Source organism: Meleagris gallopavo, chromosome 2 (assembly GCF_000146605.3).
Source record: "Meleagris gallopavo isolate NT-WF06-2002-E0010 breed Aviagen turkey brand Nicholas breeding stock chromosome 2, Turkey_5.1, whole genome shotgun sequence".
In the NCBI taxonomy this organism is placed as follows: Eukaryota; Metazoa; Chordata; class Aves; order Galliformes; family Phasianidae; genus Meleagris; species Meleagris gallopavo.
The window spans coordinates 25,635,443-25,658,421 of record NC_015012.2 but is presented as its reverse complement, the minus strand read 5'-3'; the positions used below and the strand labels follow the sequence as shown (position 1 = coordinate 25,658,421).

Below are 22,979 nucleotides of genomic sequence, written 5' to 3'. Positions count from 1 at the left end.
TTTTGTTCTGTTTTGTTTTTAAACCCTCAGTTGGCTAAGGGTGTGACATACTGAGCTGGTTGTTGTGGAAGAGCTTTGAAGAGCAGGGGGATGTTCTAGAAGGTGGATGACCATGCATGCTTCCCTCTCCTCTTCACTGGTGGATGGATATTCTGTGCACACTTGTGATGTCAACAGATTTAGAAGCAAGGAGTTACTACTTATGTCTGGAATCACATCCAGAAAACAAGGTGCTGATAACCCACTTAGGTTATTCAAGAGGCCAAGTTTGAGAAACTCACCAGTAGCTATCAGAAAGGTTAAACAAACAACAGCTTTTATAGCGCATGTCTGAAAATGATGGTTTTAATGTCTGTTCTCTTACAGTGTGATTAGTGTTACTGCGCTGTCAGAAATAGCAATTCCTACATGGAAAAGCATGGAAGAGTTGAGCAGTAGCATTGCAAAACAGGACCAGCTGAAGCAGCAGCCATGCTCAGGGACTCAGGACTGCCAGCATAGGATGATGTCACGGCTACAGAAACTGAAGTGGGATCCTGCAGCAATTCAGCTTCAAAAGTCATAGGCCACATCTCTAGGCAAGTACTTGTGTTGTTAAATTATTATGAATATTTTGTATAGCAGCATCTGTTACGCACATTTGAAATTGAAGCAGGAGTCTGTATAACAAGCAGGAAAAGTTTCAGAACGCAAGTGTGGTCTGCAAGGTATTAATATCCCGTATGAGGAAAGCTGGAAGGTAAACTTAAAATGGAAGAATGAAGTTTCTCATAGATGAGAGCTGGGAAGTAAGCTGACACAGGCCTGTACTGTCCACCTTTTTTAAAGATCAATGCAAACCTTTATTTTCTATAAATAATTTAATAAATACTTTCGTTTTACAATGATACAATAAATGACAAATTCATCGCAAATGAGTCACAAAGAATTTAGAATCAGTATACTTTAATAAGGTATCAGTGTCAAAATACATTTCCTTATCAAATTAAAGTTCCCATATAGTTATACTATAGTCAATAAGAATTCAGCAATATAGATTATGAAATAATTATGATAAAAAGTATGATTAATATTAAGATGGAATATTTTTCCAGAGTGTTTTAGTAAACTGTTAGGCTATATAACATTTTTAATGCTGAAAATACACAAATAAGAAACAGAAAAAAAGCAGTATTCAAGTGTCTTTAGTCTTTGATGCCTTTAAGTCCTTGCCACTGAAAAATGTCAAATCTGGCTCGCCAATTTTCATTCATTACATGTTGACTCTTACACTATCCTTTTCCCATAGGAATAAATTCACTTTATGAGTAGCTTATTTTTGGTAAAAAGAAAAAAAGAGCACAAAACAAAACAACTCTTGAAAGATCTGCCTGCAATAAGGACTATTGTAATTTTTTTTAACACTATATACCACTACTAACATAAGATCTTTCACTTTCAAAAGAGTGCACAGTATGTATGGTTAAGACTCACTTAACACAGCAATTTCTGAAGTGCTCTATGAACCCAAGGCTCCCTCTCTGCAAGTGTCAGTGCATGTAGAAAGCAAAATCATAAAACAGGCTTCAGTGGAACTGGATGTCTAAAACCAATTACTTTTGTTCTCAGTTTCTGGGCCAGATTTTATACCTTCTGTACATTGCCACTGTTCCATTTTCTTCTGTGAAGCCACAACGATTTATACCAGTGGAGGAAACCAGATGGATTTCAATAAATATCTCAATACGTAGTTATTTCAAAGTCAGAACTGCCCACCTACTTCTATTAGTTTAAATATTTTTGCTGCTTAAATACACTCCAATTTTCAACCTTCAACATTTGAAAGCATTCATAGCCTTATTCCTAAAAATGTGCATGACGATACATCATAGTTGAAAAAGAGCCCTGAAAACATCTGGCTGAGTTTAATAACATTTCAGCTCTTGATTAAAACATAAGGTCAGTTAAAATGAGAAAAACCTGTCTGTCAGTAATTCATCTCACTACACCATTCTTAATTCTTTTTGTCCACTTACAATTCAGTTAGCATAATATGCCAGAAAATACTACTTCTAGTTTCAATATTGAAATTATCTTGCTAGCCAGCCATACACCATGAAAAAAGCTAGTAGTATTCAGAGGTGTTAGTACTGGCCAATGGTCAGATTCCTGAACTGTCAGAAACATTCCAAGAAATACTACTGGTTCTTAGTTTGTTGTATTCTAGACATAGCAAAAGTACCAAGAGATGATTAACAACTGACCCAAAGAGAAATAATTTAAAAAAGAAAACAAAACACAGAATCTGTTTTGTGTTAAAAAAAAAAATAAAATAGAAGGAACAAACAAAAAGGAAAAAAAAAAACAAAACTAAAAATACAACAAGCAAGAAACCCCAACACAAACAAAAACACAGGTCTGAATCCTCCACTGGGATAAATCTGTAGGACTCTTATGTCTCTAGCACTAAGTCAGGTTAAATCAGCTGAGAACGTGACTTGCTTCTGAGGAAAAAAGCTCACAATGTGCAACCTTCACAGATACCCACAAACACCGTAGTTCACCATTCACATTTCTTTCACCAAGGTGTATAAAACTGAAGGGGAGGGGAGGAGGGCTGAAGGCTGGGATTTCTCTTTAGTATGCTTTTCCAGAAGTTATTAAAAGTTACAAAGCAATAAATGCTGGAAAACAGAAAGACTCAAAGGATTTCAATTTGGCAAATGAACAAAAAACTGTGGTTGAAGATCAAATCTGTTTCATTTGTCTTTGGCAATAAAAATAAATCTTTGCAGTACTGCAGCCAAAGTATCACGCAACGAGGCATTTATACCACAGCTTTTTCCTAGCATGAAAATCGAAAGAAATTTGAAAGTATAAATTACTGGTAACAAGATAAAGGGAGGGTAATCAATCTCTCTAAACAACACTTTAATTGGAATAGAGAAAATACAGTAGATGTATTTCTTTAATATGAATAATAAAAGTGAGTAACTTCGAAAGGCCACTATTTGGTAACATGGACAGATTCAATATCTATGTAAAATTCTGTAAAAGTGTATTGGTATTAGAAATCGTCTACTTGCAAAAATATATTTAAAAACTGAAGCTGTTTTGAACAGTATAGGCCAAGGAATATTGCAGGATTGCTCAGGTTGCCTGGTCCAGGGCTCTGAGCAGTTCACTGCCCTGCAGAAGCGTGGAACTGCCCAAAACAGGGATGTTTACCTCACAGTCATATCTTGTCAACTCAGGCAGCAAATATGGTTCAAAGGAAGACCCCAGCAGACGACTTGTCACACCTGAAACAGTAAAAGTAAGTCAGGATGCTGAGATCACAGGGAGAGAATGATAGTGAGAGAATGTCTCTCTCCTCTCTTCCCTCTTCTGTTTATACCAGTTACTACTTTGTACTGTACTTCTGCCAGTACACCTCAAACTACCGACAGTTAACATTTTCAGAGCAAATGCAATCATCTCTGCCTTTAGGGGTTACAAGCACAAAGTTTTCCACTTCCACACTAAATTCAGATTGTTCAGAGGAAAATGACACTGGTGCAAATGAAGAAAGCTATAGTAACATAGTTCTTAAGTTGACAGCCTTGCTGTCTCCATTTATCTCCTTTCATTGCAGATATTAATTTTTTAGAAGGCAGACATTGGTCTGCAACCTAGAAACCTCAGCTATCTATCGCTGCTGCACTGAAGCTGCTTAGTACAGTTTAATCTATTTTATCACAAGACAAGAACGTGTAACAAGATGACTAGACCACTAAAGTAACAAAGGTACTAGTTCAACCGAAATGAAGGGAAAAAATTGTTTTTCTTCATATATCACAAATGTAAACGTTTAAACATGAAACTTTCAACAACCAAATTAATTCTTCATTCTGTGGAACACTACGCAATTGACTCTTGGTTTAACATTCTCTAACTTTTTTGTTAGAAGTTTTATTCTCATGGAATCAGTAATGGAACTAAATGCCAACATTTTTCAGCCTCTGTATTGGACATCTCTTACCTGACACTTTATGAGCTGACTGCACAGTATAGTCCTGATAGTGGGGACTGTAAAACTGAGGAGAAAATGCTCCTGCTTTCAGATTTTCACCAGTATTGCCACAGGTGGGCGGCTGCTGCTGCTGCTGCAGTTGATTCATTGGTTGGCTCAGACCTCTCGAGTTGCAGACAAACTCATCTAATTCATACAGGAGAAAACAAAAAGAACTAAATCAAGCCATTGTAATTCTTACAGTAGCTAATACTAATTTGAAGCAAATTGTTCCTCAATGTGACAGTGACACAGTGCAGGCATATCTAAAGTCTAGAAACAGTATTATCTGGAAGTAGTATTGTACTAAAGATATTTGAATAATGAAAAACAGTGTTGTAGAGAGAAAGCATCAGTTCTAGCTCTGCACATTGGATCAGCACTAGGTAAACCTACCTCTATTAAACTGCTCCCTATTTACCTCCCAAGTAAAGGTATGGACAATATATGAAACAATCTACTTGGCAGCTATAAAACATGCTATAAACTGTTGAACAGTAAGCTATACAACTTGATCTTGAATTTTACATTCTTTGTATTTTTTTTCCACAGAGCTTATTTGACACGTCCTTACAAAATAGTTTTTCTTTCTATTCAAACTAGCTTAACTTAACATTGCAAAATCAATTTCTTTACCCTTACCAGTAAGAACACTTGTGCTGAGAGACTTCTTTTCTGTAAGCAAGGAACAGTTTTCCCCTTTGAGAAATTTCATTCTCTTCCACATTAACTGAGATGGGTTAATGACAGATAGATCTCCCTACAGTTTGGAGAAAAGCAAAATGAATGATTACACTGGTGATCTTGGTACATCCAAAATTTTGAAGGGGATACATTTTCTTATGATTACCCCACTCAGCTGTTGCAGTGCTTGCTCTTCGTAATCCAACTGTCGCTTCAGTTTCAAACTATTAGACAAAGCAATTCTTGCTGGGTTTATATCTATGCTTCGTTGCCCCAAACCATCCAGCGCCCTGTTGAAAAAAGATTTCTGGGTGAGCAAGAAGGCAAATCTAAACCATCTTTTTCATTTGTACAGATTGTTCTTTCATCTATTTCCTTTAAAATGCCTTTGACACTGTATGTTGAATGTCTTTGTTTCCTTTTATCAGTCATCCCACAACCTTTGGGAACTTTACTTTGGGGATCAAAGGCTATCATGAACAGCCTTTAAAATCTCCACCCAGGCGTAAAAATAATATGGAAAAGAGTCATGAGATTTTTAATCTTAGGATTCCAAAAGCTACGCTCGTCTCCTTGCTAAGCACAAACACGAGTTGTATGTATTCAAGAAATCTACCCCTTCCTGCCCAAATATTTTCTAACTGTAATGCATGGAAAACATAAATTCTTACCTTTTTTTATATATGTGCACGTTGGGAGAACGTATTGGGGGTCCCGAGGGGGAATTTGATAGGGTTCCTGAGTATTTATCCATGAGTCTCCATTTAGCAGGAACATATTCTAATGGCGGATCAGGTGGCCACTGGGTGTTTGGTCTACCCCCCATCGAAGACAGTGGAGTGCTGGCTTGGTTGTGGTATGGTGGCAATGATGACCTACTCATATTGTTGAAGAACACAGATGATAGGGACCCATGACCAGGGTTAATGTTTTTATTTGATAGCTGTGGGCAATATTTCTCTGGGAGGAACTGATTCTGTGAAGCAGAAGCAAGAGGTTGGAAAATGGTACTCATGCTACTTAGACTCTGCTGGGTATTTTGTGCACTTTCAGAGAGAGGATGTTCTTCTTGGCAGATAGGACTTAGCTGGAAATCTTCTCCATCCATAGGAATGTAAGGAGCTAAGGTTTCAAGGTCCAGTTCATTGAAGTCAGTCTGCACAAAAATGAAAGAAGTTCATGAGAAACCAAGAAGTTAATAATAGTTACGGCACTGTGATGTGAAATACCAGTTGGGAGATAGGAAGTTAAAAAAAAACAAACAAACAAACCAAAACACTGTATGCCAAATTTATGTAAATGAAAGTGGCTAGCTTCTCCATATTTAAAAAAATGAACAAAACATTATTACCATGAATTGCATATACGTGTACTCATTCTGGTTCAGACAGAGTTAATCTTATTCACAGTACCTCATGCAATATTATATTTTGGACTTGTGGTCAATGTTTCAGCTATTGCTTAGTAGTGCTTACACAGAGTCAAGGCTTTCTCTGTTCCGCACCTTGCCCCACCTGTGGAGTAGGCCAGGAGGGAGCACAGCTGGAACAGCTGACCCCAGATGACCAAAAGGATACCCTATACCGCATGACATTATGGTAAGCAACTTATTGCTGGGAGAAAGAAGGAGAAGCTGGGAGGCATTCAAAGTCAGAGTGTTTGATTTCCCAAGAAACTGCTACATGTGATGGAGCGCTGTTTTCCCGGAAATGGCTGAACATCTGCCTGCCAATGAGAAGTAGTGAATGAATTCCTTATTTTGCTTTGCTTGCATGTGTAGCTTTTGCTTTTGCAAACTAAGCTGTCTTTATCTCAACCCAAGAGTTTTCACAATTTCACCCTTCCAATTCTCTTGCTCATCCTACTGGAGGGAGTGAGCAAGTGGCTGCATGGGTTTAGCTGTCTTGTGGGGTTAACTGACCACATTTTTCATTTTCAGATTTTACAGGAGTTAATTTATTTATATTTTGTTCAAGAAACAGTGTTTACTCACTAATCATCAGGCCAGATTAAAAAAAAAACAGGCGCTACTTATATTCCTTATCCAGTCTACAGAAGCTTCCAATTTCTGAAGCTCTGCTGCTCTCTTTTCAGCACTGCCACAGTGATGCCTCCAAGGTAATTGCTTCATATCATAAGGGATAGAAGTGGACACCTCAGCTTTTCAAAGCATATGCTTGTGTTAGTGCAGTGCATCCAAGTTTTGGTGTACACGTTATGATACTGTATCTGCATGCATCTCTACTACTTTCTGCTAACAGAGGGCCAATTTTCATGGTTTTGGGAGAGATATTAGTTTCTTACCTGGGAGTTGCACCGACTTTTTGATTCTGTGTCCATGGCAAACAGTTTTTCAATCACCTCAATCTTAAGATCATCATCCACAGAAGTGTAGTAGTCTTCTGGACTATTGGGCTGCGCAGAAATAATAATTGGCTATAAGAAGCCCAAGACAACTACAGCGTAGCATACTTAACTACATTTCTATCATATTATTTCCTCCAACATCAGATTAGTGGTCACTATAAACTTAGAGAGCCACGGTGATTTAACAGAGGCACCCAATACAACAACTTAGTTGTCCTGTTAGTTTAAATGTGGTGTTTTTTTTTTTTTTTGGCACACCATACTAATAACATGAGATGTGTACTATTCAATTATTTTGTCAAGAAATATAACACTTTGCACTACCTCAATAATTTTATTAAAAGCGGACATAAAATTATTTTGAGTCAGACGGGACTGCTAAAAGTCCTGCAATAAACAGAGACACCTACAGCAAGATTGGGTTGTTAGAGACTGGCCTGAACTGACCTTGACGGTCTCCAAAATCCAGTTGAGTCCTAGCCTAGTAGTCATCTAGTAAAGTTCTGATAAGAGTGGCTCTAGCTCTCGAGGGCAGTGCCCTGGAAAGCTCACTCATTCTTTCAGCAGTAAACTCTGTGAAGCCACTCTCAAAAGCCAGAGTTGGGTAAACTTTCTTGATAAAGACTATAGTTTCTAGTAAACAAACAGAAAGAGGACTGGCCTGAGGGGAATTTTGCTAATGACCAGACCACTTAACATTGGAGTTTCATTTAAGGCTAATTCCATGTAAGACGGTAGCAAGTTCATCTACTAGCAGGTTTATAGACTATCGTAATTACTTAGTGAAACAGAGGAAAACAAAGAATGCAATATAAAGGCAAAATATAGTTTCCACCTGATATTTTTTATCAGTGCTTTCCTACACAAACAGCATAGGATAAAAATACACAGTACAGTAGGGATATAGATATGCTGGTCTTGTTACAAGCATTGAGACAGGACTGCTAACACAAAAATACCATCTTCATATTCTGATGGGACTTGCATAGAGAACATCACTTTTGTATTTTTTTAAAGCTTTTCTTACCGTGGAACAGCTACTGTTGCTGCTTACACTTGGAGTACTGCTGCCAGGTGCAATTTGAGGCATTGTAAAGGACGGTATTGTCAGCGTTTCACCTTGAGCAGCATGGCTTTTCACTTCTACTGGCCACGGTTTGTTTGGTGTCAAAACAGCACTGGAATAGGCAGGGGTTTCCTCAAACTTCTGTATCCCTGGATGGAGCTCTAACAGTGTTAATAGTACAATATTAATGGATGCTTTTATGGTGCCTGTTATGATGTAATTACGGCTATTCACTAAAAGTAAACACTAATCCTAGTTGCCATAACAATAAGTAAGTTCGCAAAGACTTTATCTTGTTTAGTCAGCAAGAAAGCCAGATTCTGCCCCCTTTCACAGAAATTTTCCATTAATGTGAGCACATGAGCTCCTATCACTGTTACTCCTGATTTATACACGCAGCAGACAGACCTGGTCTATTAAGCTTCTAAACATAGGCTCATATGTGGTTCTTTGTTGTACAGAAGTTATTTACACAAATACTAACCAAAATCCAGGGAAATAATGGCATCTCCAGGTGTTGGAGCCAGCTGTGCAAGTTCCTCTGGTTCTTCTTTTAGCTTAGTAAACAATAAATCACTCTTGTCCCTCCCTGAGATCCCGTTCTCAAAGGCATTGCTCATCGTCAACAGGTGAGGCTTGAAGAGTGATTCCGTTTGGTCCATAGAGAAGACAATATCATTCTTCTCAATTTCACTAGCAAGAAGAAGAAAGAGTTTAAGCACTTAGCACGCTAAAGGAAAAAGATGTGGTAAAGACAGGTATTATAACTCTCTAAAGATTGCTCTAAGAGTATTTTTGTTTTCTTGCAGTTGAATGCCAGGCTCTTGACAGACAAGGCACAGTTCCAGTGTTGCTGAGCACCACAATCTCAGATGACGCAGAAAATGTGGTCAGGACTTCTGTGAGAATACTCAGGGCTTTGTTGATCTGGTTTTTAAAGGGATGTAGTCAGGGCTACAATGACCCAGACTATCACTCAAGTAAGTGTTTTATTTATGCCTTGTCCAGGACCAAAAACACATGAGCTTTTCAAGACAGAGACTAATCTGTGGTTCTGATTTTTGGCTTTTCCTAGGAACACAAGATACACTTACTACCGAGTTTTCTCTCTCTGTCACAGTACTAGAAAAATAAAATGTATTTAGTAGTTGTGTTGCACAATAAAACCTTTAGCGCAGGCTTTATGTTCTGCTTCACCAGCAAAGCAGAAGAAAAAGGCTATGGTGTAATTCAACAGCTCGTATGGGAACGGGCATGCCACATTCTTCATCAATGTCTAACATCAGTAAACAAGATTGAACAAACATGACTAAACTGATTTCAGCATAGCAGCACTGGATAAATAGACCCTTCAAAAATATTTCTCATCCTTGCATTTTTTCCAGCACAAGGATTCAGAAGTGTTTTTTCTGTTCTGCACAACTTACCTCAGCACATAGTTGACACAGATGATACACTGAGGCTGTAAGTTGCGTGTGTTGTAAATGACGGTCCCTTGAGTTTCCAGCCACACGTATCCACCATGCTTGGCAAGCATACGGTACTGGCCAGTCACCACTTGACCTTTTGTACACACTAAGAAATGGGAGCAGAGAGAGAAAAATAAGGTAGCAGCACAAGTAAGAATGCATAATACATAATTTACTTGTTTAAATACATCTGCTCCCAAGTTTTCATTATGAGAACTGCACTAAAACATTTGTGAACAGTGATCATAGAATGGCTTAGGTTGGAAGGGATCTTAAAGATCATTTAGAACCAGTTTCCCTGCCATCAGCAGGGTGGCCAATGATGCTCAACTTCTAGAAAAAACCAACTATTTTCAATATAAATGTGTCTGTTAAGCTGAGCTTTCCACTCAAGACACTTGGCATTTGAGACCTTTAGATTGTCTGAGTATTTAGATCAATGCATGGTTTTTGTTTTTTGTTTGTTTTGTTTTGTTTTTTTAATTTAATACAAGATTCTAATTGCCCTAAAAGTAAAGTCTGCTGACTGCATATTTCTTGAAAGCTTCTGTTCCAGTAGAATTGCTCTCAATTTTGGTTCTCAAATTGATTTAGGAAATTATTAAATAGTCTCCCTGATTTAGGTGGATAAAACCAAGGGTCAGATGATTTAAAAGCAATACCCACAATAAAGTAATTCTTGTGGTTCAATTCCATACCTATCTCTTTTTATGCCTAGAGTCAGGAGCTGAAGGTATCAACAACACAAATGAAGTGAAAGTAGCCTTAGCACAATATTGGTTTTAAGTGGCTGAAGAAGTAACATAATTGTATCAACATCGAGAAAGAAAAAACATCTTATTTATCTAGTTTTGGTTCTCTGTAACAGCTTGGAATTAACAAAAGAGAAGGAACTGAGACTCATGTGAAAAATCAAATAATGTTAACTCCAAATGTTTTATTTGAACTGGCCTGTGTTTCTCAAGCAATAAACTGATGACAGTACAATTCAGGTTTAAAGTTTCATGTAGGTGTTCAAAAGGTGAAGGTTCCCAAGGTGTTTTGTAATATTTGAAAAGAATGGAATTTCAACGTGGAGCTCTGGACATCTACAATGTAGTTTTATGATGTGTGCCTCGTGTACACTTTTTTTAAAAGCAAGGCGTATTGTCATGCAATTTACAACTGTTTATTTGAAAAAAATATGAAATCCTAGCAATTAATAGCAGTAAAATTAGGGCTGGAGTACACAAGCAGTACAAACAAGAACGTATTTATTTGTATGCAGACATAATTACACTGAGTACCTAAATGGGAACTGGCAAACTCAACACTTGAACAGCTTGGCAGTTTTTCCTTTTAAACAGTTTTATGTGTGAAGACAGTATGCCATCAAAGTAATGCCCCCAAAATAAAGCATTTTACTCAATGAGACTGGGACATATTTCTGTATTCTTTGCACAGAATAATTCCTTGTGAATGTGGCCACTCAACAGTGACTATTTATTGTCGCTCTCTCCTCCAACCCTGTGAAACACAACTGCATTGTAGATAATTGTCACTGTGTTTATCTTTCTATCTCTGAAGTTTGTTTGTTTGTTTTCTTCCTAGTAATATTTAATCATCCTTCATTTAATTTATTTAGACAAAGCAGAACAGTACCTTTATTGATTAAATACTTCTGGCAGAACAAAATCAAAAGGCTTTCATTTCAAAGCGTTTTAGTGACTGAACTGTTCTGCTCTGCTTGTGAAACACAATTACACAGCTTCCTAATCATCAGCTCATCAATAAGAGTCACAGCGTAGGCGCCTGCTACATTACAAAGAAGCTTTTTACTGCTTTAATCTTTTTTATTATTATTATTCAAAGCATGTCATGTTCTGATATAATAAGGTACACCAGAATCACTCCTTGGGGTAATCTCATAAATTACTAATACACTTATAACTGCTGACTTTGTTATCAACATTGCATTTAAGGTTCTGGATTCAGAGTGAACTTTTTTTTTCTTTTAAAATATACATTTTTATATAGATATATACATGCGTGTCTGGACCTTTACAGAATTAGTAACATGTCAACGAAATACACTCACATTGTATGCCTTACTGCTGGGAATAGAAAGGGGGAGTTGTATTCTAGGTGCATTACCAAGAAACATGTCCCAGACAGTGACATTCAGTTCTCCACTGAAGTCAACAGTGAAATTCTCATTGGTTTTAATGTCAACAAGACCAAAGCCTAAATCAGAGTAATTACAGACTATTAATCGCTAAATTGGAAAATATAACGCTGCAGTCAATCATTTGTACAGGCAATAAAACAGATTTCCATCTTGTTTGCATAACGTGTGAAAAACAAGGTACGCTAAATACTGCCACTTTCTAATCTTCTACTGATGTTGACTTAATTAAGACTTTCATATTGTATATGCAACTTTACTTTAGAACACAAGCACTATTGTGCCTTGCTTGAATGCAAGGCTGTTAATGAAGAACTTTGGCAATGAAAAAAGAAACCTGCTGTACAGTAGAACTGCAATGAGCATGATTTGCAACTAAATTTAAAGGAAGAAAAGGGAAGGAGTCCTGCTTTATTTATTAGACTCACTTGAGGTTTTTCTCTTTCTTCCTTTTTAATGGGCTTGTGCAAGGCCTTTGACATGGTCCTGCATCACATCCTTATCTCAGAATTGGAAAGATAAGGATTTGAAGGCTGGACTATTTGATGGATAAAGACTTGGTTGGATGGTCATAGCCGGAGGGTTGCCGTCAATAGCTCTATTTCCAGGTGGAAGCTGGTTGCTAGTGGTGCCCCCCAGGGGTCTGTCTTGGGACTGGTGCTTTTCAACATCTTTATTTGTGACAGACAGTGGGATTGAGTGCACCCTCAGCAAGTTTTCTGATGACACCAAGGTGAGCTGTGGTTGACATAATAGAAGGGAGGGATGCCATCCAGAGGGACCTGGACAGGCTCAAAAAGTGGGCACATGAAAACTTAATGAGGTTTAACTAGCCCCTGCCCACAGCAGGGGGGTCAGAACTAGATTATCTTTAAGGTCCAATCTAAGCCATTCTATGACTTAAGCTTCACTTTCCTTCTGTTTTCTATACATCTCTACAATACTAAGTGACAGAATTGATCATTATATTGTTGTATATTTGTAATTAAAAGAATATTGTAAGAAAACATACAAGGGTGCTGATCATGAATGCTGTGTTTAGTTCTGTATTCTGATTTACAACGCTATGAAGTGGATATTTTCTTGCATAAATGAGTATGGCTAGGAAGAAGCAGTTAAGTCCTGTATAAGCTACGTGCTTGTTTGGTAACCTTTTGCATTAGACAACATCTCAGTAATAATGGCACACTTTAAGAAACCTAGGGATTTTCTAATTTGTCTTTGTGGTCATCCTCTGAATTGCTAAGAAGTCTGACTGACAATTCTGTTGAGGGTAACAGTATATATATAGTGTTAATCATAGCATGGAGTGTTGACCAGTAGAGATGGTCCATACTGACTCTGTATAGCACCATATGCTCTAGGATGAGTCTGATTCTAAATATTTTCTGTGTAGTGCACTGTATTTTCAGCACTTTTGCTAGTATACCTCACCCCCTCTCCCACTTTTGACTTAATTCAGCACCTCGACCAACCCTCATGTCCAACAGCACAAGTCTGTAGAACATGATACTTTCAGTAGACACCAAAGGGCCATCAAACATCAACTTAAGCCCTTTGTGAGATGATTCCAATTGCTACATTGAGAAGAAGCCACTATCAATACCTGGTCAAGATTTCTAGTAAAAGCAATCCAGAAATCCTTACACAGACATGTCTTGATTCAATGGTCCTATCTGATTAATTAGACAGGGATAAACAGCATGGGCTCTTTCCAGCCACCAAAAAATTTGCCAACTCTTATTTTATTCCCTCTAGCATTGTCCCATTCTTAGAAATGTAACTCAACAACTCAAAACCAACCGTAAAGCATAGTCATCTATTTCCTCATAGGATTACTCTTAGCCCATCATGTGCTACCCACATCTTATCTCTAAGGATCACTCTTTTTCACTGTTAAAAGCATGAACGCATTTTCAAAGAAACAATTTTAACAAATATATTCCCAGAGAATGTGTAAGTATGGTGTGATTATTTTTTTTTTCAGCAGCTCTGGAAACCAGATGATTCACGCTAACACTGTTATACAGCACCCAACTTTAATCACTGCCAAACATTCTTTCAAATAACATTCAACTCAAAGCTGTCCTGAATCCCTGCCATTGCAGCTAACAACACATTACGTTCCCTTTTCTCCTTAAAGTCAGACAGCTATTCTTTACTGATACTTTCTCCAAGATGTACAGAAAATACTTTCTTCTAAGTGCATTTGCTGGGTAATTCCCTACAGACATGATGCAAGTCATAGTCTTTCCTGAGCCACAGAGACATTGATCATAATAACTACAAGGAGGTTTATGTTTTTGTTTATAACTTGTGTTCACCAGCCTATCAGCTCTACCTTGTTTTTATTAAAACAGCAGTAACATAAATTTTAGTGGTTCTTTGCTGAGTACTCTCCCATGCTCTACTAGTTCAGTGGTTGTAAAGCCAGACCTAGGAAGCATAATTTGTATGTTAGGACACCATGCTGTCTCTAGCCATTGTGCCACCTTTAAGACTGCAGGTTTGAATCAAGCAATTTTAAGATATCTTAAGATATCTGCCGAATAGAAGGAACAGATCTTGGCTCTGATCTCTGTTACCAAAACTATTCAGGTATTTCACATCAAAAACAGCTAAGGCTGGCAGTTTAAGCATAAGAGTAACAAGAAGAATCTGTTTCTGTTTCTATATATAGTCTGTATAATGAATACCTCTTTTAGAAAGTCTCTTTGCACATCTCTTTTGAGTGAAGAGAGGGTTTTTTTGGTAGAAGAACATTCAGAAATATGCTGTACTAAGCTCTTCCTTCTACTCTTTATAACCATCCTTCTTGCTGAGCCCAACAGTACACCAGAATGATAAACCAGCAAATGCACTTCTCACCAAGCTAATACTGCCTAACTCAGCTGTTCAAATTTTCAACTGATCTTTGTATTACTCCTGAAAGAAAGATCCTCTTTTAGCTATGATCTAAATTTAGTTTTAAGTATGGCAAAAATCAAACCACATAGAAAGAGCAGAAGCAGTTTTCAGCAAGACAAACATGGTAACATGTAAACTTTCTTACAAAGAAAGAACCTATTCTTTTTTCTAAGAATACGTGCACATAAGTACCCATTCTCACAGACAGGATGCACTTATATTTTCAACTACTTATTGAGGTATCTACAAGTTGTGGCTTATTATTTGCCAATTATGAAGAAAACTAAGAGAGTGACTTACAGTTCTGATGACTTTTGGTCATGTTCTCTGAGTCCAAGGCATGGTAGAACTCATACGCTGAACGGCCCAGCAACTCCTCTGGGTGGTATCCAATCAATTCTGTAATTCTAGGTTAAGAAAACCAAACATTTAAAATTCACATCACCTGACAGTAAATCACAGCACTCACTTCTAGTCCTTAAAAAAAAAGGATTAAAACCACAGTGTGAGAAATCCTGAACTTCCCTGCACTTTAGAAGCTACAGAGGATTTCCAATCATGTTCTTAAATATTTCCATGTTAAGAATAGATTGGCTTTTAATACTACTACTCTATTCCTAGAAATTCCTAGAATGGTCATCATTGCACACGTTGCAAATTTTCCCAAACTCATTGTACAGTATCTTCTATAGAGCTCACAACAATGAAATTATTGCTGACCAAGTTCTCAAGCTGTTCCCTACCCACAGAAATTCCCACTTCCATCATTCAAAAATAAATGCACACAAGGGAAGGGAATAGTGGTTGGTACCACCAGGTTTGAAAGTATATAAATTGTAAAAGCTTACTTATATAAAGGTGTTAATTCACTGCTTTTGGTATTACATTTAATAAAAAAGCAAGGTGAGTAACTAAGGACAGTTACAAGAAAAAAAATCAGCTCTTTCACTTAATGTTTCTCAATTGTATGAGAACTTTACCATGTGGATTAGGTTACTTGGGTGACTAATCCACAAGCTAAGTAGGATTTTACACAAAGAAAGCTATGATCTGAAAAAAAAAAAAAAAGGACTTTTTTCAGAGCTTTTCTGAGTACTCAGGCAAGGCACGGTTTGTCACAAGTTCCTGAGTAAATGAAAATAGGTCAGCACACTGTGCAGATGAATTTCTCTAATGAGGGGGTGGAGGAGAAGGGTTCTTTTTTCCTGAATTAAATTTGAATTAAAAACCATCATACACACACACTTACAAAAAAATAGTTAGTAAAAGAATAATAATTTTAAAAATCTTCTATATGCATTCAAAAACTAAAGATATCACATATCTCCCGGGAAAACACAGAAGCATTACTGTTTTTCAAGTCAGTCTTGGATGCCTCTTCCTAGCTTTGAAACTGTAATAATCACCCACAATGCTACACAGAGAAGTACCAAAACAACTACAAATCAACTGCTTGGCTGTCATAAACCTTAAAAAGCCAGGAAGTTTGGAAAGAGGGTCACATCTTACAGCACATACCTGCTATGAACAGCAGTGCCCAAGTTTTATGCCTCATAACTAAACTCCCCCAGAAGGATTTATCTGACACCACATTTGATTAGTAGCATTACCGCAATGCTACTTCCAAGATGCACATCTCCACTTTTATGTACTGCTTGGAAGGACAGTTGTGGCCCAGCCCTCCAGACAGAAGCATGTCTTTACAAGACAGACATGTAAATACTGTAACACAAACAGAACAAGAGCACGGCAGTCATCTAGATCCCCCTCGAGCAAGGAAGATGAATCAGATGCAGCTATTTTGTGTACAGTTTGAAAGCCAAGGTGTTGAGTCAGCTTTTCCCTCACCTCCACACAAGCTCATACCCCCAGGACACCTTGGTTGGTCACGCTGAAAACTGCTCTCCATCCTCATCTCCATGGCATGAACCTGAGCTCGTAAAGGTTCAGCTAAGCAAAGACAGTTGCTGATTTTACTGCATTCCCCCAGACAACGTGGTCTTCTGTTGGTGTTTATAGCTTTGTTTATGCTTACCACTAGACCAACAAAAGGGGAATTTTTGAATCACTCTTCACTGGCAAGTTGCTGATCATTTAAATTGTGACACAGTCTAATCTTAACTTTTCTCTGAAACCACAAATGCCTTTTCTTTTTAATAAAAGCAAGAGTCCTCATAACGAGTGGGTCAGAAGAGCTAAAATGTCAGGAGAACACACTGAATACAGAAGGAGCCCTAATCAAATTAAGGCTCAAAGTACATTTTTCGCTCGCAGTCGCGTGGACCTACTGGAGCAAGCAGCCAGAGGCTTTTTCCAGGACCAGTGTAAATACACAGTCTTTAAAAACTGAAACTATGGCCTTTGGTTACACAATGGCAGAGCACCGTAAAGCTAGCAGATTAGTTTGGAGCTCAGCACAAGGGGAAGGTTTTTAAAATTCAGGAAGTTCAGGATTTAATCTTAATCCACTCATTTGAAGCATGCAAAGAAGGAAAAGGAAATAAAAGTAATGAAATAAAAGCAGCATCATGCACCCAGAAGCACCAATGCAAATCCAAAACCAGCTGTAGTGGATGTCAACAATGGGACTGAGATAGCAAGCAAAACATATGCATTACAGCAAGCTAAGGGACTCTTAACTCCTCTCATAGATGAATTGCAATCTCTATGCCAACATTGTCTACTTCAATCCTGTAATTCTCTTCTCAAGTTACTCCTTACCAACAAACTCTTAACAAGTATGTGTCCTCACTATAAAATTACCCTTCTCCTTAATCCATGGACAGGAAGACTTGTGGTATGATCCTGCTGTGATAATGCCAAGTTTGATTAGATAAAATTTTGCATTGGATTCAAGTTAGCAAGTGGCATATAGGTTTTTACTACGACCAACAAAAAAGTATACAAAAAGATAAGATACTCGCAAACCTGACGAGACTGACCAAAGCAACACCACGTAACAGTGAAATACCAGTCATAAACAATTGTTTTTAAGAAGCTACTTTTAAGCACAAATTGTCTAACCAGCCTCACTGCCCTTGCTAACTGATCTATTATTCTGGTACTTGGCTTCATTACATTTCTTTTCAAACACTCCTGGGAGTAAAATGCTTTTTTCTAGACCTATGTCTTTCTCCCAACCCCAAAACACTAAAGAGCTGGCTGGCAACGTTTCCTAGATACACTTTCAAATACCACTATTTTATAACAAGTATCTTCTCTCCAAGAATTGCTAACAGCATTGTTTCTGGAGCGAGAGCTGACAGGTCGCACGCTCCTTTCTTCCTCCTCTGGTGCTGCTAACTCCAGTAAGCTTTGATGCTCACAGATGTTGGGGCCAACATCTTCCTCTGTGTTCATCACACGGTTCTGTGCCTCTCCAAGATATTTGTGGAAGAAGTCTGGCAGCGCAGTACTGAAGTTGAAATACAGCAAGGGCTGTAACAGCCTCTGCACTGACACTGCTAGGGCACTGCATTGAGTTTGGCCATTCCAGTGCTGCCTCCAAGATCTGTTTGTGCTGTTTGTGCTCCTGCTAAGCAGCCCTTTATGGACCACAAATAGCTTTGGGGTAATCCTAATTTTGCAAAGCAGCACTTCAGTTTTCTGAGCTAAACTTGTCCCCAAAATGCAGCAAGGTCCAAATCTCAAAGAACACATTAAGAGATGGGCAGCAGCCCTCCAGTGTGAGTCTGCCCCAACAATCGCTATTGAAGTGCTCTTTCTCACTTTCTCAGTTTATCTTAATACAGCCATCTCTTGAGACGGAAGTAGAGACTTCTGTGTTAAGTAAAACAACGAATTTGAATCCTATACCTGGACAGGTACAACTTTGGCCTTCCTATTCATTTTGAGACACAGAAAAGCATAAACGAAGTTCACTGTCCAAGGCCACATCTTTTAAGAGATGAGCTATTTCAGGTGTTTTATTTATCTATTTTTTTTAATTGGGTTCTGGTGTTTTTCTGTCTCTTTGCAGGAGTACAAAGCTTTTTATTGTATAATATTACTTGAGTTAAAATAGTATAGTGAGAGCTAACAGGACCGAGAAGCCAGGCTCTTTGTGCAACCCTACTGTAATGTTTACTGCTCAGAGAAAATAGCTGGGTGTGTATCCGACAGCCCTTGTGTGGACTCTGTGTGTGTGAGGGTGTGGATCCCTGAACAAAGCCTTTCTGTATTCAAACTGTTACCAAGTTATTGAAGTTAAATTGGTCTTGCTGGGAACTAACAAACAAACAAACAAAGTTATACTTAAAGTTGAATGACCTGCAACCCAAAGAGAATGAGAATGAGCCCAAACAGCCATTGCCTCTAGGGTAAAGCTGGGCGAGCACTGTGGTGTGGCTCTCCTGCTGAGCACCAGTGTTTCCTCCGGTAAGATGGCTCCAGATGGTGCTGTCACAAAAGGCAGTGAGACACAGTGAATTTTTCATGGCATCTCCCATTCTAACCCATGCCAACCAAATGCACAAAGCTGAGATCCCCACCCGCTCTCCTCAGAGGCAGAGCTGTCCTGATGGGGTGTATCTGCCCTGCTAAGGAAAAAATCAATAAGGGTACACTGAGAACTGCAAGAGTACTCTCTGTCTCTCCTCCACCCTTGGTCTATCTAAAACAAAGTTTATTTATTAACAAATGCTCTTATTCCTGTTCTATGAGATAATTCAGAAAAGAAAGAAAAAAAAAAAGCAAGAGCCAGTTTTGCCAAATGCAAACCTCTGGTTTCAGCTATCACTCTGTTCCTCTCCCTGCTGCATTAACCCTGAGCGGGGATGGAGGAGGGACAGGACATCCTTTCACATGCTTACTTGCTTTCTCACACAATTTGAAGATATTCTCCAAATATAGGTCAAATGGAAAAGCAACTTAAAACCTCTTGTCAGGACCTGTGCTTGCATATTTCCGCTTTACAGAGTCCTAACTGGAAGTACAACACAATCCAGTGTCCTCTCAACAGGGTTATGCTCGTATTAGAAGAAACCTGATTGGGACCAACACTATTGGAATTGCATCTTCCTGCACAATCATATTTAGAATTACTGTGCATCCTCCATCGCCCACTTTTATTCTTCAATTCTTTCATTACAAAATCCCAATCAAGGAAAAGCAAAAAGAGTGTAACTAGTTGGGTTTCTTGTAATTTTCTTGTAACCAGGAACACACAATTCCCCAAAGCAGAAATGCCTTTACAGTAATGTGCAACATATGCTTTCCAGTGTATCGGTGCCAGGGAACGGGTTTGTGACAGCCTCCAGAATGGCTAACTTGCATGCCCAGTCCTCTCTCATTGTGCAAGACAGATTTTCTCCCATATCCTTCTCTCACACATGCCACACACTGTCATCTGGGGCAAAAAGCACTTCCCCCTCCACTTCACAGCACCCCACAGAGGTCTTGGGGGTGAAGGTAGAAAGCCAGCATCACATACAAGGCCACATCACCCACTGTGCTTTCAAAACCCCCTTCCCTCAAAGATACAGTGTATTCATTTCCTTTGTACCTGTGGGTACCTGAAGTACTTTGGGAGTTTTCCATCAAACACAAATAGAGTTTTTGTATTTGTTTTGTGGATTTTTCCACCACAGAAACATGCTGCAGTTATTTCTGTCTACCCGTTGTCCCAGTGGCCCTGTACAGGAAGATACGCTGAGCATCGTCGCTGCCACTAAAGTAACAGAACTTCTTTCACCCAAAGACTTGCCCCTTTCTGACTAAAACACCCTCTCAGGAGATTGTCCCTGACATGAAGCCTCGTGCAGCTGAACTAAGTCCTCACTTGGATTATTGAATTGTGCCACTGATCAGCATTTCCGTATTACAGCTAAAATAATCCTTCCTGAAAACCACTTAGCCAAGATAAGTGGAGCAAGGGAATGTTTTTAAATCACTCTCCAGGAATGGCTGAAGCAGGCATTTAGAAAAACAAAGAATTTGAGTTGTGGACCGATCTTTAGTATTTTATGTCTCAAAACCCCTGTCTTTGTGGGTTCATCACCTTGCTAAAATTGTTTTAAGAATACAAATCCTTCCCACATAGCCACAGGCAAGTAACAGACCCACATATATACACATTTTATATTTGGAAGGCAAAATATAAAGGCTACTATCTCAGATATTTTAGATGAGGAAAGGCCAGTCTTATTCAGTTCATGGCTTACCCATGTCATGTCTTCCCTGTCCCTGCACCCTCCTGAGGAAAATCCTAAATAATCAAGCCATCTAATTTTTGTTACTTACTGTTGAAATGTAATCAGTGTATTCTTTTGTCACATAAAAAGACAATGAGCTTTCCTAAGGAGATGGCTGATGCCATCATCATTTTCTGCAACAGATACATTTCAGTTGCACACAGCCATCTTTTGTATGTATTTGAGCTTCATACTGAAGGCGGATGCTTCCATCATGAGTAAGGCTGAGCATAGCGGCCATTCATTACAATAATGCCCCTGAAATCTTAGAGTTTTTGAACTAGATGCTTCAAAAATAAAAACACTGTGGAAGAAGTCCAGAAGGTAGACCTCTTCACACTGGACGAACTGCAAAAAGGGTCCTCAGACTGTGTGAGGAGGCATGCTGCTCCCTGGATATCAGCCCTGAGCTCAGATCACACAATGATCTCTCGTGGTGAAATGATCCATGTCAGCCCTAACATGCTGCTGCAGAAAGGCTGAGTGCACTGAGCAGGGTTTAGGCATCCGACTGCCTCATGCTGCCTTTCTTTTCTGGCTCCTCAGCCTGGATTTACATTCCTGGCATAAGCTACTCCTTTAATGCCAGTCGTCTAACAGCACCAAATTTGATAAGAACAGCTGAATGTTTTACATTTTTATGTGCCTGCTGAGGTGTCACCTGCTGGAGAGAGGCCAACATCCCTCTGGGAGGAAAGAGAGCCAGAAGGATTGACTGGGAAGAACCTGAAAGGTGTGTGAGGTTTATTTCCTTTTCTGGCCTCGCTGGCTTTTCATGGCTTTATCATAATTTCAGTAAAACATGAATGAAGCCTCCCAACTAAATTATTTAGCAACAGACATGCAGTTTGGTTGTTTTATTGAGAAATCTCTGAAATTCCTTACAAGTTATGTAATTCAGAGGATGCTGTTGCATTTCACTGCTACATGAAAGGTTTTCTCTGTACATCACCTCCTTGTAAATTAAAGCAAGCACATAACGTTTCACTCTTTTTAAAACAATCATATATATCTTCCATAGAAAAGTATCAGTCCTGCAAATTTGCACTTATAATTGCCCAAGCATCAAGTCTGGTAGAGATATGAGAATGATGCAATATAGCAGAAGCTTCTGTTAGATGCTTGAATTCAACCACTGAGTAAGTTTATGGCACCAGTTATTCTGAGCTACATTGCTTATTTATGATGAATCACTACTGTCTTGTTAAAATTTTTGTTCCTAATAGCAAAATCCTCAATACTCTCATCCTGAAAGTACTAAACAAAAAAAAGAGTATTTTATTGCAGTTACACCATAGCACACTTCTAATTACAACAGACTTGCTGCTAAATTCCCAGAGAGGTCAGAATAAGGTCATGAGTTTCACACTTGTAACCTTGCTTTCATCCATAGCTGCTAAACCAGCTGGTTTAAAGGCTGATGCATCATACAATTTAAAATAATAATCTTGGTTAGAATAACTTTTAAAAAGCCTTCAAAAGATCAAGAAAATAAATAAGGACTCAATCCTGTGAGTTTTTAATTGGATTCAAGCATGCAGATAAACTCACTGACAACCTACAGATATCAGTGGCTGCAAACATCTCTGAATGAGAGCGGCGTCACACAAAGCCATCAGAAAACTTCAAATTAAATTCAGGAATCGTTGACTCCACCTCTTGGCTCCACACATCACCACCCAACACTCAAGTCTTGTGTCTGACAGTGCTGTCCTACTGTTCCTTGAGCTCCAGTAGCTCAGGACTGTGCCCACTGCCATGGGCAGCCTGTTCCATGCCCACCGCCCTCTGGTGCAGACCCTGACCATGAATCCCAACTGCCCCTCCCGTGACAGCTCCATGCCGTTCCCTTGGGCCCCGTTGCTCCCTGTGAGGTGATGCACACCACCTCATGAGGCCTCCCCTCAGCTCCTCTGCTCTGAGCTGAACAAACTCAGAGACTTCAGCTGCTCGTCACACATTTTGCTCTCCAGACTTTTCACCATATTTGTATTTGTAGCTCTCCTTTGGATGCTCTGTAATAGTTTTATGCCATTCTTATACTGTGGTGGCCAAAACTGCACACAGTGCTCAGGCTAGGGATGAATCAATAAGCATTAAA

At 38.8% G+C, this 22,979-nt stretch overlaps 1 protein-coding gene across 2 annotated transcripts in view; it reads right to left on the bottom strand.

Annotated features, from left to right (window-relative positions):
• Nucleotides 1-928: 928 nt before the first annotated feature.
• Nucleotides 929-22,979, bottom strand: part of EPAS1 (endothelial PAS domain protein 1) — a 66,216-nt gene continuing 44,165 nt past the window's right edge. For both annotated transcript variants that reach the window (XM_019612719.2, XM_010706779.3), the window contains exons 7-16: nt 14,988-15,094; nt 9,575-9,722; nt 8,632-8,840; nt 8,109-8,308; nt 7,019-7,129; nt 5,386-5,870; nt 4,881-5,004; nt 4,673-4,790; nt 4,001-4,177; nt 929-3,281 (exon numbers count right to left, since the gene is read on the bottom strand). In XM_019612719.2, coding sequence (XP_019468264.1) covers nt 3,130-3,281; nt 4,001-4,177; nt 4,673-4,790; nt 4,881-5,004; nt 5,386-5,870; nt 7,019-7,129; nt 8,109-8,308; nt 8,632-8,840; nt 9,575-9,722; nt 14,988-15,094 — 1,831 coding nt within the window. In that variant the 3' untranslated portion in view covers nt 929-3,129. The remainder of the gene's footprint in view (nt 3,282-4,000; nt 4,178-4,672; nt 4,791-4,880; nt 5,005-5,385; nt 5,871-7,018; nt 7,130-8,108; nt 8,309-8,631; nt 8,841-9,574; nt 9,723-14,987; nt 15,095-22,979) is intronic.